The sequence below is a fragment of the Solea solea genome, chromosome 8, assembly GCF_958295425.1.
Source record: "Solea solea chromosome 8, fSolSol10.1, whole genome shotgun sequence".
Lineage (NCBI taxonomy): Eukaryota > Metazoa > Chordata > Actinopteri > Pleuronectiformes > Soleidae > Solea > Solea solea.
In genome coordinates this window covers 26,730,465-26,748,714 of record NC_081141.1, presented here as the reverse complement: position 1 = coordinate 26,748,714, position 18,250 = coordinate 26,730,465, and the positions used below count along the sequence as shown (strand labels likewise).

General features: G+C 39.3%; 1 protein-coding gene across 2 annotated transcripts in view; it reads right to left on the bottom strand.

Moving 5' to 3' along the window:
- Positions 1-5,743: 5,743 nt before the first annotated feature.
- Positions 5,744-18,250, bottom strand: part of tcf7l1b (transcription factor 7 like 1b) — a 54,957-nt gene continuing 42,450 nt past the window's right edge. Inside the window, exons 5-12 of one of the 2 annotated variants that reach the window (XM_058636094.1) lie at positions 15,993-16,128; positions 15,045-15,147; positions 14,288-14,371; positions 11,855-11,998; positions 10,730-10,892; positions 10,361-10,468; positions 10,167-10,218; positions 5,744-6,983 (exon numbers count right to left, since the gene is read on the bottom strand). In XM_058636094.1, coding sequence (XP_058492077.1) covers positions 6,502-6,983; positions 10,167-10,218; positions 10,361-10,468; positions 10,730-10,892; positions 11,855-11,998; positions 14,288-14,371; positions 15,045-15,147; positions 15,993-16,128 — 1,272 coding nt within the window. In that variant the 3' untranslated portion in view covers positions 5,744-6,501. The remainder of the gene's footprint in view (positions 6,984-10,166; positions 10,219-10,360; positions 10,469-10,729; positions 10,893-11,854; positions 11,999-14,287; positions 14,372-15,044; positions 15,148-15,992; positions 16,129-18,250) is intronic. The other variant, XM_058636095.1, reaches the window with a different exon arrangement.

Here is an 18,250-nt window from a genome sequence, read left to right as displayed (position 1 = left end):
CGCCCAGTGGGAGGAAAAGAACTTGATGGTCACCACCTCGTTATTTAGTTGAACTTGAATGGCACATGTTGAAACAAAGAGAGACTAAATATTTATACTCTCATCATATACTGTAGACGTTGACATCCTCCCATTGTTCCTGCGACTGCCTCATTGTTCTCTTCTGACCTGACCTGAGCTTGGGAAGATAAAGAGGGTAATGATGGAGAATTCATTTTATAGTTTGGGATTATTTAAAAATAATAATAACAATAATACATACGTCTTATAATGTATGTCAAATGGAGCCTAAATGCTGAAATTCAGGTCTCACTGAGATTAAAATCTCAGTCATAACATAATAATAATAAAATGACTTTGATCATACAGAGACAACTATCACACACTGTAAAATCAAACAAGAACAAAAATATGACAAAAAAACGAATAAATCACTCGTTTTAGCTCCTTATTTTGTAATTATTTGTTAAAAACAATCCTTAATTCAAATTTCTGTTCTAATTCTTTCTTTCACGTTCTCGTTTTAACAAAATGTGTTGTTGCTGCCGCCTACAGGCTGAATGTTGTTACGACGTGATGTGTGGAAGTGCTCGGCCTCTCCAGCAGAGGGCGGTGTTGTAACACAAAAGAAATGCCAAAAGACAACAAGAAAAAACTATTCATTATGATGAACTGTTGTGTTTCTCTTTCTCTCTATAATATTGGATATTATTACAAATACTATAACAATATGTTTTCTTTTTATAGCTATATAAACAATGTGATTAGATTAGTACATAAGTATAACATAAATACATAAGTAAAGGGTATGAAACTGTACATAACAGTACAAAAAGATACACATATATGTATATATATCATTTATTGATCACACACACATACAGTATATATACATATAAGCAGAGTGGTCATCAAGACTAGAAAAGTGCTCTCTATGAATACAGACCATTTATTTATATATATACACTTTGTTAAAAAAAAGTAACTAAGTAAATTTGACTCTGAGTACATTTTAGGTGAAGCTACTTTTTTTTGTTCACTTTAACTCGAGTACTTTTTTCAGACCAGTACTTTAACTTGTACTTAAGTAAAAATGTTGGTACTTTTTACGAGAAGCAGAATATTTCAGTGCACTTTCCATCTCTGCACACACCTGATATTAAATATTAATTTTATTATAGATATATATGTGTGTGTGTGTGTGTGTGTATAAATAAACGTAACTGTTACATTGTGACTACAGTTAAACACGTGCAGCAGCTGAAGGAGGTGAGATAATGATCTAAATGTTAATTGTAGGTGTTTTACATCCCAGCTGGGTGTGTGTGTGTGTGTGTGTGGGGGGGGGGGGGCTGATACCTGTGGGTTCTTGTAATGAATATGTCTTAATTGTGGCAGCCTCTTTGACATTTGAAAAAGTCCAACGATCCCCCTCTCGTTCTTGACACACATTTGCATTTCCGTCTTTAAGGTCAATCAGGTGTGAATAATACATGAAGGAGGTTCTTCAAGCTCACAGTCACACAGAGACTCTGTGAGGCTCTACTTCACTGTGACACAAACAATCAATAATAATAATAATGATGATGATGATGATAATATCACTTTGTAACGGTGGAGTGAAGGTCACATCGTCAGCTCCCTCTGTGTCCTTACGCCGTTTAATCTCTTCCTGCTTTTTTTTTCATGAACACAAACGCTGGCGTAAAGTCGTCCATGGGAATTATTACAACATTGTTTAACCTGGAATACATTTCACCAGATCAAAGGAAGGAACCTTGGCAAGAGATTGGAAGAATTTAATGAGCAGAAATTAACATGTATTGACTCTGACCTTGCTCTTACACAGCAGCAGCAGCAGATGCTGAGAAGGCGAGAGGAAGTGATTCTGTTATTAGCAAAATAAACAGCCGTAGGTTTCATTTTTCAAGTTTTCAGCACTGGGAACTTGAATTGTTTTGTTTTAAATGGAGTAAAAAGCTGACATGTGTAAATAGAGAAAGTACTCAGAGAGCACAAACCTTCATGTTAAGCTTTTGTTGAACAAGGGTTTTATATTTTAAATCCTGTGTCCAGATTGATCCCTTTCCCCTTTTTTAACTGATATATTTTAAAACTGAGACGTTCTTATTGTTATTTGTATTAAAAAAACACAGAAAACACAAAAAACAGTCCTTTTTTTTTTATAAATGAAAAGCAATAAAAAGCATCATGATTATCAAACTAAATCACTTACTCTTTGAATCACACCGTTCACAGATGCTTTTGTACTAAAATGCAACTTGAATGTTTAAAAAACAGTCTTGGATTTGTATTTATATAACAGAAAACAGCATTAACAGCATCATTAATAAAACACAATCAAAACATTCGAGTAGAGAGGTAAAAGAAAGAGACCAAAAGTTTTTATTTAAACAGCAATTTTTGGGCGAGATTTAAAAGACTGAATTGAATTCACGCTTTTGGGAGTTTGCTCCAAATATTAGGGAAATAAAAAACGTAAAAAAGGTGTCATCCCATCTTTAATACATTCATTCATCCTGGGACTGAGGTGTAATAATAATAATAATAATAAGGCCACTGTGTGAGGAGCAGTGGACGTGTTTGTGTCCTGAGAGGAGACAGATTTGACAAGTCATTAGCTGTAATTCCACTGACAGACTGGTGAAGCAGCAGCAGCAGCAGCAGCCGTGGATCCACTGACTCACTGTGATTTCACTCGTGGATGATGTAAGACAGAGAAGAGCAAAAAAAAAAAACAAGCAAAGGACCATTAGAGCTAATGATCACTTTAGAAACAGAGTGAGGGGAGACTCTGACAGTTATCAGCCGCGCTGCGGGCGAGAATAGAAACATCACCTCAGTGTGACGACTCTGTCTCTGTTGTCGAGACTGAAGCTTAAACTGGAACTGCAATTTAAAACAGTGTCATTTGTTCTATTACTCATTGTTATTATTCAAATGAACCCTTAGTGCAGGTGCACCTGTGGTAAAATCACCGTGGGAATAATACACAACTCCTTATATGGACATCCTGGTAGTGTGGTCACATATTCAGGCTTTAAAAAATGTGTTGTTGAGTCAAAGTTATGATTCATTTTATATCGCAGTCTTAGTCATGATATAAAGCAGCAATAATTGTGCAGAAGTGACACAAAATTGAGCGTTTTTCTTTTCTTTTTGTTCATAAAAATGAGCGAAAGTGAACTTTGAATGGTGACGTATTCTCCAAACTTCACAAATTTAATCCGATTTTAAACATTTTGAGTACTTTTAGCTCAGGTGTGTTTATATAGTTGGTTGAAAAAACCCCAAAATAAGACACTTTATATTGCACATTCTTATAGCCTCTGTATATACTGTGCATATAAATGGAGAAAAGTAGTCAAAATACTCTGTGTTCTAAGGGTTAAAATATTTATACATATATATGATACATACTCGGGATGGGAACTTATATCGGTCAGTATCAGTATCGGTCCGATACTTCGTGAGAGTCACTGGATCTGGATATTGGTAAAAATATGAAATCTGATACAATCCAAAAACCCACGTCGCATTCTTCACTATTGTTAGGACCAGGCCTGGGAGACCTGATCACAAGAGGACTCCCAAGAAACCACCAGCAACACATCAAACAAACCATTCTAAAGGTTTATTTACAAAAAGAAAAGAAAACAAGCACAAAATGTCTGCCGGCACTTGTAGTCTGGCTGTGAGCGCTTTGAGGAAGTCTGCGGCAGACGTTCAGGACTCTTATACAGATTCCTCCTGTGCAGGACCAATCAGCTCCCAGGATCCACCTAGACTCACTCACACACATGTCATTCACTCAAACATGCACACCTGCAACCCATCTCTCTCACACACACACACACACACACACACACCCACACACACACAAGGAAAAGCAGTCACAACCCTGGGGCTGTAACAACTATGCAAGTTCATCAGTTATCAGACAAATATCGGTATCTGTAGATACTCGGTCTTTTTACAGGAAATCATAGCACAATATTTATCCCTAAATGGTCACACCTACATATTTTATCTTAGGGTCATTAAATACAATAGGACATATTTTATTCAAGCCTTTAACTAAACGTTTATGTGTATATGGTTAAAATTAGGTTGTTGTTTTTTTTGACATATATACAAGGATCTCGTACATATTATTTAAAAGATTTGACTAAAACGTTTGATGGAAACAAGCATTTCTTAAAAAGTAATAGTTAATCTTTTGAGAATAAAATCAGGTGTTACAGAAATGTCAGTGAAAATAGTTCCACTTTATATTGTGAATTGACTGCGTCTGCAGCCAGAGAGTATATGTTCTAACTAAAACTCTAAAATTGAACTCTGTTTTTGAATTTTGAATTTTGTTTTTCTTTATTTTAAACTGTTAATACACTATTTTAACATGTAATAAAATGTAAAAAACTGCCAGATATTCAAAGTGTTCTAGAAAAATGGGCCGATCGCGAAGTCTGGCCCTTTTATGGTTAAAATTTGCAAACACAAAAGTCCAGATGGACATTTTGAGTTTGAGGAAATAAAAGGTACATATTTATCATACGAGTCTGACATTATATACATCAATAAAATCTCCCTCACTGAGCATTCACACGTTCATAACTTTGTCTCGAGTCAACAAACAAGGTCAAGTTCATTCATCTGTGTGTTTAAAACCAGTTCAAACTCGCTGTTCTTTATCTCTGTCTATGACATGAACGTATGAATGTGGCAGTGGACTCATCCAGGCCGGTACCACAGATCATCACCCCCCTACCCACCACCACCACCACCACCCCTCTGACTTAATTGGTCTGTCCCTGGCACAACTCCTCATCTCCAAGGCCACCAAAAACTGTAACCTACCTTGTGCATTTTTCACTAATTGAAATGCCTAATGAGGTCCCGCGGGCTCCATCCCATTACCTCTGAGTTAATTAAAGCCAAGGCCGCGTGCCAGACCGTGGATAAAGATGCTGCAAAAGTGGAAGAAAAAAAAAAAAGAGGAACCCAGGCAGGGTTTCAGAGCGCCGGGACCGGGCCTGACCTGCTATTTTGTCGTTGTTGTGGGATAAAGGAGCGGTCGTCAATTATTTATTTGTATTTGTTTTCTCATTTTCCATTAGGCGGTTAGCCTAATTCTGCTTTATTAAACATTGAACTCCTCCCCCAACGCAAGCCAGGTTTGAAGACGTTCCCGGTGTGGACATAAAATATTACATGAGGTTTAAAAAAATACTGGCAGGCAGGTTTTGGATTGACACGTTTATAGCACTTAATAAATCCACAAAAAAGCCAGTTATTGACTTGTTATGTATCATAGTCACTACTATGTAAGAGTTGACCCAAACTACATTACCGTATTTAAAAAATTCTAGTTATAATATGTCATATAATGACCATGATGTGTCATCAGAGACCAAGGAAACATGAAAACAATCGTGCAGCCAGATCATTTGCAATTTACATTTTAATTTGCCTGCTGCAAAATGTTATTTGTTGTTGTACCACCCGCCCTAAAATGCAGCTCGTAGCACTTTGACACGTTTTCCAGCAGTTACTCAAACACAGCGAGCTACAACTTATAAGAGCCAGAAATAGCAAACATTAGAAAAGCCTCAGTACCTCTCTGAAAAGCGTCTTGACCGGGAGCTTTACATAAGAAATTAAGTCATAAAATGACCATGATATGTCATCAGAGATTAAGGAAACAGTTCATTCACAATTCGGCTACAGTGACACAAATGTCGAAACATAAAACATTTATGTTTAGTTTTAATACTGAATGGTCAAAAGAACACTGACTTTATCAGCAACAAAATTATTTGTGTTCTCAAATGTCTCTGTTTTGTCCACATACCGAAAATATTCACATTAAAGAAGATTTGGATTTTTGCTTAAGGCCTTATTCTAAGGTACATATTTTCCCTTTAAACGACAACAACATGAAAGCACAGACAGAAGCGTTTCCTTTAAGAAACAATTTCAAATGTTTATTTAACATGTCAAAGGAAAAGGGGGGCACACGCTCGTGAATTGAAAAGAGGGGGGAGGGGGGAGGGGCTGCAATTATTGGCCAGTACTATGACTTAAAAACTTAATACTAACATTAATCAGATTTTGGCTAAAGAGAAAACATGTTTTTTGTTCCTTTTTGTTGTTTTTTTTTTATAAAGAAACTTTATGTACATTGGATCTTTTATACAAGAGTTTGTCCGTTCATTGGATAAATGCATACAAAAAAAGGGGGCGGGGAAAAAAAGAAAAAAAAAGAAACCAGTTCTGCAGTAAACTTTACAAAAAAATACATTTTGTGTCATTTGAGAGATGTAGAAAAGGAGGCGGTCAAATATTGACCAATAACATTTCGTCCTTTTCATCATTAAGAAAAAAAGTTGCTCTAATAACTATTTTGAGAGGAAAAAAGCAATATACAGCACAATAAATGGGAACAAAAAACAACAACAAAAAAACAAAAATTCTGCAAATTCATTCGGTCGGTTTGGTTACCAAGGAGAGGGGCTGCGACTGGAACAGGGCGTGGTGGGAGTGAAGGGCTGCCTGGTGGAAGGGGGAGGGAGGGGAGAGCATGGAGTGGTGCAGAGAGGTGAACGGGATTGGCCGGCTGAGGATGGGTGTGGTCGGCTGGCTGCCTGAGGAACCCATCGGGATAGAGATGTTGGGATGGGATGAGGAGGAAGAAGAGGAGGATGAGGAGGAGGATCCAGAGGACTTCCCGGCCAGGGAGAAGTGGTGGTGGTGGTGGTGCATGCGTCCCTCAGGTTTGGTGGTGAGCGACAGCGGCTGCGCCTGCTCGGAGTGAGTGGCGGCGGGAGCGGCCGGCGACGCCAAGGCGGCGGAGGGCGTGGCCGGCGAGTCCAGCATGCTGCCGTGAGACGACGCCGGGCTGTCGCACATCTTCTCCGAGGGCAGGTACTGCACGCACTGCTTTTTGCTTCTTATTGAGAAGTCTGGAGGGGGGAAAGAAAAAGAGAGAAAGAAAACAACATGAAGAAGCTGAATTATGGATCCAGTGCTGGTTTTTGAGTTCCTCTGCAGAGACAGAGACAGACGTGAAGGAGTGACTGTGACAACAGTGAAGACGATGCAATGACAGAAAGTCACATTTAAATCAACCTGATCAACAACGTCACAAGAGACAGAGACACGGGATGTTCAGTTAGATGGTTTGCATTGACGATGCAACAGAGAGCACGTTTCATGTTATTTTAAAGGTCCACTGTGTAACATTTAGCAGAGTTTAGTGTTGCTGCAACGTGGGATTTTTGTTGTTGTTGGTGTTATTATTCTGCTTCTGTTTGGTTTCTATAAACACAATGAAACATTATTTGTATGCGGCGTCCTTCATTTAAAAATAAACTGTCAAGCAAAACTATCAGACCTGACAGAGGACAGGAAGTTTTTAACCCGTCAAAAAATAAAAATAAAAATCTTTGAGCAGAAGAATTCACTTTTGAAACTTCTTTTCAGTTTCTTTGTGTTTTCAGTCATACATACTGTCGCAGTGATGCTGTTGCCTGTCTGTCTTAACTTCCTGTGTGCAGTGTGAGAATGTCGCCCGTTGACATTCATCTAAATATGGCTATACTGAGAGACACTCAGAGACATGTGGAGCTAGAGACATTCAAGGAATTAAAGGATATTTGTTTATGTTTAAATGTTATACACTTTAGTCTCAATACGTTTGTGTATAAGTCCCTAAAAAAAGGTATATTAGGTTTTAGAGCTTAAGAAAAAGCCTTTTTCTGCAAACTTTAGGCAAGGGCCTTACTTTACAGAGACCGCCATCTTGTGCCGCCATGTTACTACAGTAGCCCTAAACTGTTTTGCATTCCGAGGCAGAAGTTGATCATGAAAATGAAGAACTAAATTCTTTCTGGTATGCTAAGGCCACCATAGTTCGCCAACCAGTTTGACAAGGAAACTCTGAAGGAGTCTGACATTTGCTACAATCTGTGGTCTCACTGTCGTATTATCACTGAACCCATTCAGACCTTGTCATAAAATCTCTCCTGGCTGATACAATCAAGTGCAGAACTCCAGAAGTGCAGGTCTGAACTTCTTCCATGAGCTTTGACTCTCACTCAAACACAAACATCTGTACAGTCCTTAAAAACATAATTTGACATGATGTCTGTATGTATTTGAGTGAAGACGCGACCAGGTCTGAACGGGACCACTAATTCTTACACACTGGACCTTTAAATGTATTTATTTCATAATTATCATTGTCATTTAGTTGCACAACCGCTGACATACCTGCCACTATTAGCACTGAAGCTCATAAGCTGCTTGTCAAAAGTAAAAAAGAAGCAGGGAAAAAAGGTTAGTGTATGTTAGTGAAGAAAAGAAAACATGCAACAAAAAAAAAAAAGAGGGTAGATAAAAATAATTTTGAATAAACATGCAGTTGAGTTTTGCAATCGGACAAAAAGGAAAAGAAGCTGTGGTGGTATTTTCAGTCAGGAGGACCACTCTGTCTTCATTCTCAGACTTCACACCCTACATTCCTAACTGTCATTTCTCATGGTGTCAATGAAGTGATCAGCTGTTGTCTGGTTTTAGCTGCAACACGTTTGCCTCTTTACAAAATCCCCTTGTTGACCCACTTCTTTCTTTTAAAGTGTGTTTGAAACAATAAACAAATAACACTTCTTACTTTGACACAGAAACATGTGTTATTACCACCTTGTCAAATTTAAATAATTAAAAGAATTACTAAATGTTAAAGATTTGCTTTCAAATCGCGGAATTCTGTAACATTCTCTACGACATCCACTGTAGGAGCATTCATAAAATACACACTTTAGTGGTGACCAAAGCAGCCGAACGTAGACGTTTTGAGGTACGCTGGTTTAGCTAAGTACATAATACATATGCTTTAGTACACTAGCTAGTTTAGCTACATACAAGTACATTTAGTATAAATATACTCTTTAGCTGGTTTAGCAACATACGAGTATACACTTGAGTATAAATACACACTTTAGTGGGGACCAAAGCTGCCGAACGTAGACGTTTTTGTCACAGTTTTACCGACATACTGTACACAAACAGCTGGTTTAGCTAGGTACATAATACATATGCTTTAGTACACTAGCTAGTTTAGCCTTTAGTATAAATATACTCTTTAGCTGGTTTAGCAACATACGAGTATACACTTGAGTATAAATGCACACTTTAGCTGATTTAGCTACAGCTAGTTTAGCTACATACAAGTATACACTTGAGTATAAATATACACTTTAGCTAGTTTAGCCACAGCTAGTTGAGCTACATACATGTGTACACTTGAGTATAAAAATACACTTTGGCTAGTTTAGCTACAGCTAATTTAGTTACATATAAATATATACACTTTATTTTTGACTAAATGTTGCTGTTAGTTGGTGTTTGTACACAATATTAATGATAACGCTTTGGTGTCACGCCACCGTTCCAACCACAGTTGCAACAACGTACTGCACACAAACACAGAGCTACTTTAGCTACAGTCCTGCTCTCTGTCTCCCTCTTTCTCTATCAGCGGTAACTCCAGCGTCACAGCTTCTTTCTGCTCTTCTTCTCGACTTCATGTCCTCACGTTTAGGGATTTTAAATAAAGTGTCAGAGCTTTTCTGCGTGTTTTTACATCGCGGACAAAGAAAATGCTATGTTTGCTAGCAGGCCGCTGTGCGTCAAAACATCCTGAACAAAACAAAGCAGTTTTCAATCTTTACTCCACAGTTGTGATTTTTTCCACATGACCTCTGGCCCTGTTTTCTCACATATATCACGTGTGAAGAGAAGAATCCGTGCACATTAAGTATGTTTTCTCTCTCTCTGCTTTAGTTCTCTCGTGCAGCCGCCGCCGCCGCCGTCATGTGTGACCCATCTCCTATCTCCAATTCTTCTCAGTCTCATTGGATCCATCGCTCTTCATCCTTCATCAGTCACACTAGGTCAGAGTGTCTGAACTCTGAGGGAATTTCCTCATCTTTGAAATGTCCCTCACTGACTCTTTACAGACATTAATCTGGTTAATCTGTAATAAATCCATTCTGCTGTCGCTCGTCTCTCCTGACTGAGATTGAGTTAGTTTCGTGTTAGAATAAAAGAAAATAAAGGTCGTCAGGAAGAACGAGAACTCTTACCTTCTGGTTTGGAGTCGGGTTTATTGTCTCTCTTCCTCTTTTTCCTCTTTCCCTGCGCAAAAGAACAACAACATTGATGTTTTTCATGGTGGAAAAAGTGTGTTTTTAGTCGTGTTTGACTGAATCTAGCGAGGAAAAACATTCTTTCAATCCTCTCCGACATAAAACCAGACCATAAAAATGTCACAACTCACATAGTTATCTCGTGCTGACCACCCCGGATAGAGCTGGGAGTGGAGTTGCCTCTCCTTTCTGGCCAGCTCGTAGTATTTGGCTTGCTCCTCTCTTGACAGGGAATGCCACTGTGGACAAAAAGACAAAACAGGTCAAAGGACGGCGCGTAGTAATCACCAATTATTGGTAATTAATCAATAAGTAAGCGGTTGACAAATGGGTAAACAGAAAATCTTTAAAACATTAGAGGACGCTGTCATTTTGAGGGTTTTTTCAGCAACATTTTATGGACCAAATGGAGAAAATAACCAAGCGATTGGTGAGTTATCAGCTGCAGCCCCTCACACATATACAGTATACACACAGATGTGTATGTGTGTGCCACTTACCCGTCTTCCAAGGATCTGGTTGATGGCCGCGCTCTCTTTCAGAGTGCACTCTGCCACTACTTTGGCTCTCATCTCCTTCATATACAGCATGAAAGCGTTCAGAGGCTTCTTGATATGAGGCTTCTTGTCCTCTTCTTTCTTGGGAGGAACGGGCGATTTCCTGCTGATCCCAAAAAAAACAGTCGAAGATGTGACGTTAATGGAGGAAAAATCCATATCACAAAATCCCAGAATACAATACTTAGTGGTCGGATGATACTACTACATTTAAACCTGGGTGTTTTTGGACCAGCTCTTTCTACTGTGCACCGACGAATAAGGAACATAAACTGGGATTAGATCACGGTGGGATAAGTTTTCTGATGTTGATTCTGCCGTTTAAAGTTAGTTTTAAATCTGGGTTTAAACAGGTTTTTGACAAGAGGGATTGTGTTTACTTGGCATTCACTTCTGGTTTTTCCAGCTTCGGGTTCGGCATCTTTAGAACGTACGGTAAATAACTACACATGCTGGTCACAAGCATGTTCCTTTGTTTAATACAAAACACAAACAGTCGTCACCCAGAGATCGTAGTGTACAGATATGTAAGTACAAAGTGAGATTGCCATCGTTAGAAATATTTTAAAAAGTACTTGTATAACTGTAAATGTGTTTTTTTGTTACCAAATTGCCTTTTACTGATTTCTTTTTTATATATATTGTGTTATTTCTTTGGTTCATTATTTAGTTTCTTTCTTACTGTATAAGCTTGTGTTTTTTTTTACCTCTCCTGACACATTTTAATAATACTTTTTTCCCTACGTTTTAATGCTAATTGTATGAAAAATTAAACTAAAATGAAACCTTGTAGTGAGCCTTACTTTTGTACAACTTTGGACGGCAGGCAGTATTTTTTGATTTCATCATTGAGATCAGTTGAAAGATTTAAATGGGGGCAGTTAAAAAGTAAAAGTTACGAAATAATAACCACTGTAACATTAATATTGTAGTCATTTTAAAGGGATTTTGTGTATGAGGATATTTCTTGAAAAGTAAAGAGTCAAATTTTGTATTCAGAAACGTTCTGCTTCCGTGTGGGTGAGAACAAGAACAAAAGGTTTTGGTGACTGAGTGAATTGCCCTTACGCGTGCATTGAGGGGCTGATGTGGTCTCCGTTGGGCTCCTGCTTAATGGCCGGGGAGACGATGGCAGGATGGGGGATGCCGGTCTGGTGGAGGCTGTGCGGCGGCGGAGTCACCATGTGAGGCGAGAAACGGCTGGACACCAAGCTGAGGACGAACAGCAGGCAACATTTAAACAAAACGGTAACTTCTCTCATGACTGCTCTGAACTTCACTCACTGTGTGTCTGTCTAGACTAAAACACATACGTACAAAGAGTTACATGCTTGCTTTCTGTATGAAAAAAGAAAAAGGAAAAAAAAGACTTTGTCAAAAGCCCCTTTATTTAGCAGTGGCTGGAGAAAAGTGGAGTGTGTTGTTACCATGGCGACAGCATGGCCGTGACACCTGAAACCACTTTCCTCACCACGTTCCAGAGCACGAGGAGCGTTTCCGACAGGCGTCCACACAGAACACCTTTCACAAAGTGGCTCCCTCACTTTTCCAATTGTTCACACAATGGAGCATTGTAACAGAGTGTGTGTGTGTGTGTGTGTGTGTGTGTGGGGGGGGGCTCGTAACAATTAATCACACACTCGACAGTGATTGTTATGAAAGTTTAAATCCCTCCATTTTAAGACTTTTAATGTATGACAGATTGAGACAATGCACAATGTAGCATGTATTTAATCATTTCGATTATTATTAAGTTTCCCAAAGTCTGGGTCGGGGCCCACAGTTGGGGCGCGGGCAAATTCTTTTGGGGTCCCCCAAAACAAATTTGCTGAACTTTCACAAATGTTTTATTGAAGATTTAAGTGTTTATGTTTTTGAATAGAAAGCATAAAAAGCATAATTTGTTTACCAAAACAAAATTACATTAACTTTTACAGATATGGCTGTAAAGTTTATATTAGTCTAATCACTAATATAAACTTTGATGGTTTAAAATGTGGATCTACTTATAGAAAATTAGGGAAACACCAGAGGTCACCAAATGTTGTACCGCTGACTATTTAACTGAATTTCCATGTTTCAAATTCAGACCAATTACACAAGCTCTAAACCACCACGTGGGAACAATAAGCTATAAACTCCTGTATTCTCCTGTATGTTGTGATTGTTGTGCGTTCGCCTGAGGATGAAGCTGCACGTGCTGCTGCAGACTGATCACAGAGACTCCCGTGAATATTTCATCTCACACTAACACCGGAAGCCCGACTACAAATCTGCCCAGTTTTTGACAGAGGGGTCAGAGTGTTCCGTCTGATGTGACGCGCGAGTGAAGACGAGCTTTGATTTGTCCGAATCGATTCTCAGGCCCTTTCATCTCCCGGGCTCTGAGTGAGCATGTGTCTCTGTGTGTGTGTGTGTGTGTGTACATACTAGTATGTGCATCCTTGTGAGGACCAAAATAAACCTTAGGAAGTGTGTATGGACATTTTTTTGGCTGATCCTCACAACTTTTAAGGACCACTTTGGGGTTAAGACTTTGGTTTTAGGGCATTAGGTTGAGATAGTTGAGGAGTGTGTTTCTTTAGGACCTTGTCAGGACCAGTAGTCCTCATGGAGACCAAAACCTGGTCCTGATGAGGCAGAAGCTCATTTCTGAGGAGCCAGGAATGAACTAGTTATGGTTAAGGTTAGAGAAGAGGCTTTGTGTACACTGTCTAAATGAATGGACGTCAATGCAGTGTCCTCAAAAGAACAGCTGCATAAACCTGTGTGTGTGTGTTGGACTGACTCAGAACAGAGAAGTTTAGCTCTCAGAGTAAAGCCAGGAGAGAAGCGCTGAATGCCAATAATGTGTTCACTCTATTTAAGAAGCTGAACTTGTCTGTGATCGACTTAGACCTCACATCCCTTTGTAGTCCTGACACCACCAATCAGTCCGTGATCTGGGTTTCTTCACCCAAAACCCACGTTTTCGACTTTGTCGTTATATTCAAAATAAGATTCATGTCATTTCTTTACAATATCCCAAGTCTCAGACCAGTACTGATACTGAGTAGAGGTCGACTGATATGGATTTTCTTCTTTTTTCCCTCTTACTCATCAAAACATAACGATTTAGTGATAACAAATAACACAAACATGTTTTTTAGCTTCACTAATGGTCTGTCTCTCCACTCTGCACTTAATGTCTGCACTGCAGTGCAATTATTGACAGTATTTTCACGACAAAAATAACATATAAAATACAAAAAACAGTGTTTCAGTGACTTGGCAACAAAATGCAACATTTGTAATACATGATTGATCACTAATTCTCAAAAAAAGAGGTTTACCTCTAATACTGAACACTGCGTCATGTCATCCCTACCAATTTGTTTTCCCCCAGTCTCATAAGATTACAGCACGTCACAAAAACAGCAGATATTAAATGTCCCTCTCTGAGGAGGAGGAGGAGGAGGAGGAGGAGGAGGAGGAGGAGTGGCGTTAACATGAGCTGCTCACCTGGACATGGACGCATTCATTGCCAGCGCTGGATAGGGGTGACGGAATCCCCCCGGAGGGATTGAGTACATGGGCTGGCCCTGCCTGGGAGACACAGAGGGAGTGAGTGAGTGAGTGAGTGAGTGTGTGAGTGAGTGTGTGAGTGAGTGAGGTGAATCAAACACAGCTGACATAGATAAACCCATAATTCCTTTACTCATCAACTCAAATCCCATACTCGTGGAACGGCACCGTTACAAATCGATGTCGAAACACACGACAATGTTTTTAATTTATTATTCTCCTGATTCGTCGCAACTGTAAACTCTATAAAGATTTGATCAAATTGGGTTAATTTGGGGAAGATTTAAGGTCTCCCCCCCAGATACAGAAACAGAACCTTCCCGATACAATCTTTGTCTTTTTCAGTCTTTAAAAATGTGTGGTGTTTCAAGAAATGTCTTCACACACACAAAAAACCTCCTCAAAAAAGTAGTCAATATGCCAGGCCAGTATGTGGCGCTGTAACGCTGCACCAACAATGAAGAAGAAGAGGACCACCATCAGTTTTGATGGTTTACTTCAACTTACTTGACTTTTTTTTACTTTACTTAAAAAACAAGGTGGTATTTTCTCATTTTTGTTAATTTGATTCCACTGCAATCGGTAATTTAAAGGTCAATCATTAACATAAACTGTGATACAAGTGAAAGAACCTGCAAAATATTGATTAGAAACAACATCTTTTTCACTATAATTATATTATAGGTGAACTTACTGTTGCATGAACCAGCCCAGTGGATGAGCGATTGAACCGACAGCGCCGGGCGACAGTGGGTAGTATGGAGAGAGTTCTGATGGGTGTGGTGTCCGGGGAATACCTGCATTCAAACAACAACAACAACAACAACAACAACAGCTTTTAAAATGCAGTTCACTCTTATTAAAGTGGCACTTTTCCAATTGTCTTACTGTTTAATTCACCTGTGTAAAAGTCTTAACTTTGTTGTTTTTATGTTTTGTCAAATTCTGTCATCATTGACATTTGAATTCAAATGTATGTAATTCAAAGTATGTCTTGGACAAACCTGGTGTAATAGACCTTCAGTGGATAGAACACAGGTTTTAACAGTGACATTAATTAGGGTTCCACTCCAGGTTTTTAAGAGTAGAGATAATCTACTTTACTGTCATGATAGCATTGCTTAAACCATCTAATGACGGCCTAAGAGGTTTGCACACAGTCCTGTAGTGTTTTTATAAATAGATAATAACAATAACTGGGCTAAAGAGCAGTGCAAACAAAGCTCAAATTCTAGCTGGAGAAACTTGTCATATGGAGCAAATCTACGATACAAGAGTACGCTCGTGTTCAGTGAATAATAAAACATGTGAGTGAGAGGCTAACTCACAGCAATGACTGTTCTTTCCTTATTTATTAAAGGGCCAATGTGTAAAATGTAGGTTAAAATGATTAAATCTGGCAGAAACTGGTAGAAAAATTCAACTTCACCAGTAAAAATAGTGACAGCCCAAAAGAAAAGGCTTAGGAGACACTCTGATGAATTAAATCTTAAATCTTTATCCATTTAGTACTTTAACTAAGTGGACAGCTTGAAAACATACATTCTTGTGTATTATTTGTATCATCATTAAGAGAAAAAGAAAACTCAGACTGTGTCTAATGTCAAAAACCGTCTCTTTTGTGTCAGCCGTGAGTCGTCACCTGTCTTTGGGTCGAGGATCTCCGGGGACAGGTGAGACGGCGGCGTCCCGGGGGAGAAGTGTTCGTTGCTGTAGGTGATGAGCGGCGTCAGAGGGTGGACGTGGTGAGCGTGCTGCACCACGGGGACTTTGTTGGACTGCGAGGGACAGAAAGGACACAGGAATGAGACAAAGGTCCACATAATTCAGCATAATTCAGCGTAATTCAGCATATTCCACATTCCCACTGGTCAAAAAACCCTGTTTAATGGCCGGAGATTATGCTTTTAATCAGCATTCACTCCTGGGTCAAACAACTTGCTAATGCTAATGCTGCTAGCAAAGCCATTAGCCACATAGCCATGTATGTTTCTTTTGCTTTTAGGGACTTTTTTTTGTAGATTAAATATTACTTAATAGTTAAAACGTCTTTTTTGGCTTCTTAAATGTGTATATTTTTGGGTTTCTTTTGCTTCATATCACAACAAAAATCACTAGAAATGTATAATTTTGGTTTGTGGACAGAAACAAGACATTTCAGAATATCATCATTTTGAGGTTTGGTAAACAATGATCGACATTTTTCAGTACTTTCTGACATTTTATGAACCAAACAACTACTCGAGTAATCCAGAAAAGCCAAGAGTTTGAGCAAAAGATACAAAATAGTAAAGAACAAAAAAAATAAATAAAAAAAATCGGATTGAATTTGTGAAATATGGCTCATTTTTATGAAAAAAAAAAAAACGGTTTATTTTGTGACTTTTGCATGATTATCGCTACTCCCGACACAAGATTAATCATAAGTTTGACTCATCAACACGGTAAAAACGCATTGTGTAAAGCCTGAAGCTATATTATGACCTGTAAACACACACACGCCCCAGGATGTCCATATAAGGAGTTGTGTATAATTTACCAACGGTGCACCTGTGAGCACTAAGGGTTAATAAAAATCCCAGGTATAGCTGCTCATTTTAATCTGAAAGAGTTTAAAGTGACTCTGCTGAAAAACAAAGTATTTTATAATCCTGTATTGTTGCTCAGCACATGATCCCTGGTGACCATTGTCCAAAAGTAAGTCTGCCATCACGTGTGAGTGCCCTCTCTGGTAAACACACACTCTCTGGTGTGTGTGTGTGACCAGCCCTGTGATGCAATCTGGACCAGCACCAAGGAACACTAAAAAAAAAAAAAAAAGGCTCACGGCCACATGCCAAGACCATTACAGTCGTTTAGCTGAGGAGCAAACTGTTTGTTCAGTCCAGCAAGAGGAGGAGAGAAAAAACCAAACAACGGTGCCACAGAGTCCAGAAGTGACTGCAGCAGCGACACCACAAACAAACACAATCAGGCGAAGGTAAACTGAAGAGCCATAAACATGTGGAGACATCATCTCCCACTCTGTCTGACAGCACTGTCTCCATGGCAACGAGCAGACGCCCACTGACAGGACGGTAGTACGACTCCAGATAAGAGGAAACTTTGTGGCTGTTTTTAGATTTAACTTTGACAAAGATAAAGACGATGGTGATAATGATAATAATAATAATAATTATAATAATAATAATAACGATCATCCGCGTCTCTACTTTCATTAGGCAGCACTCAGCCTCGCAGTCATTTCCTCTCGCTGCCTGGCTGAATAGAGCACTTGTTGGCTCAACTTGTCACATGGGAGGGTCAAGGGGTGGGGGGTGAGGAAAGGGAGGGGGGGGGCGATGGGGGGGGGAGAAAGGAGTCTTGTTCCTCTAGGCTAACCTTTCTTCAATATCCCTCCCCCCACCTCTCGTCTCTCTCCAGCGTGGTCTGCCAGGGAACAAGGTTTGCATTGAGACTTCTGTAAACTCTGCTGCCTCAAGCTGCTCAGAATTGTTCCAAATCGTAGCCTCTTTTTATTTAGAAAAAAAAAAAAAAGAAAGGGGGAGGAGGAGGAGGAGGAGGAGGAGGAGGAGGACCAACCTCTTTCCTCCCTTTAAATCTTACGAAAATTGGTTCCTGCAATGTCGAAACAGGCTTTGATTGTGGTGATTCCAGACGTGGAGTGAAGAAAATATTTACTGCTGTTACACACGGCTATATTAAGATCACTTAGCTCAGGACTTCTTTTTTTTTCCTTCCAGATTTAACCGGAGACTGAGCGGCCGACGGTCTTTGTGAGCGTTTATACATAGTATGCACCCATGGTCACCGCCGCTGGACTTCTCAGAATAACAAACTGTACGTGAGGACATCGTGACTGAGGCGGAGCGAATTAAATCAATTTCACTAAAAAAAAGG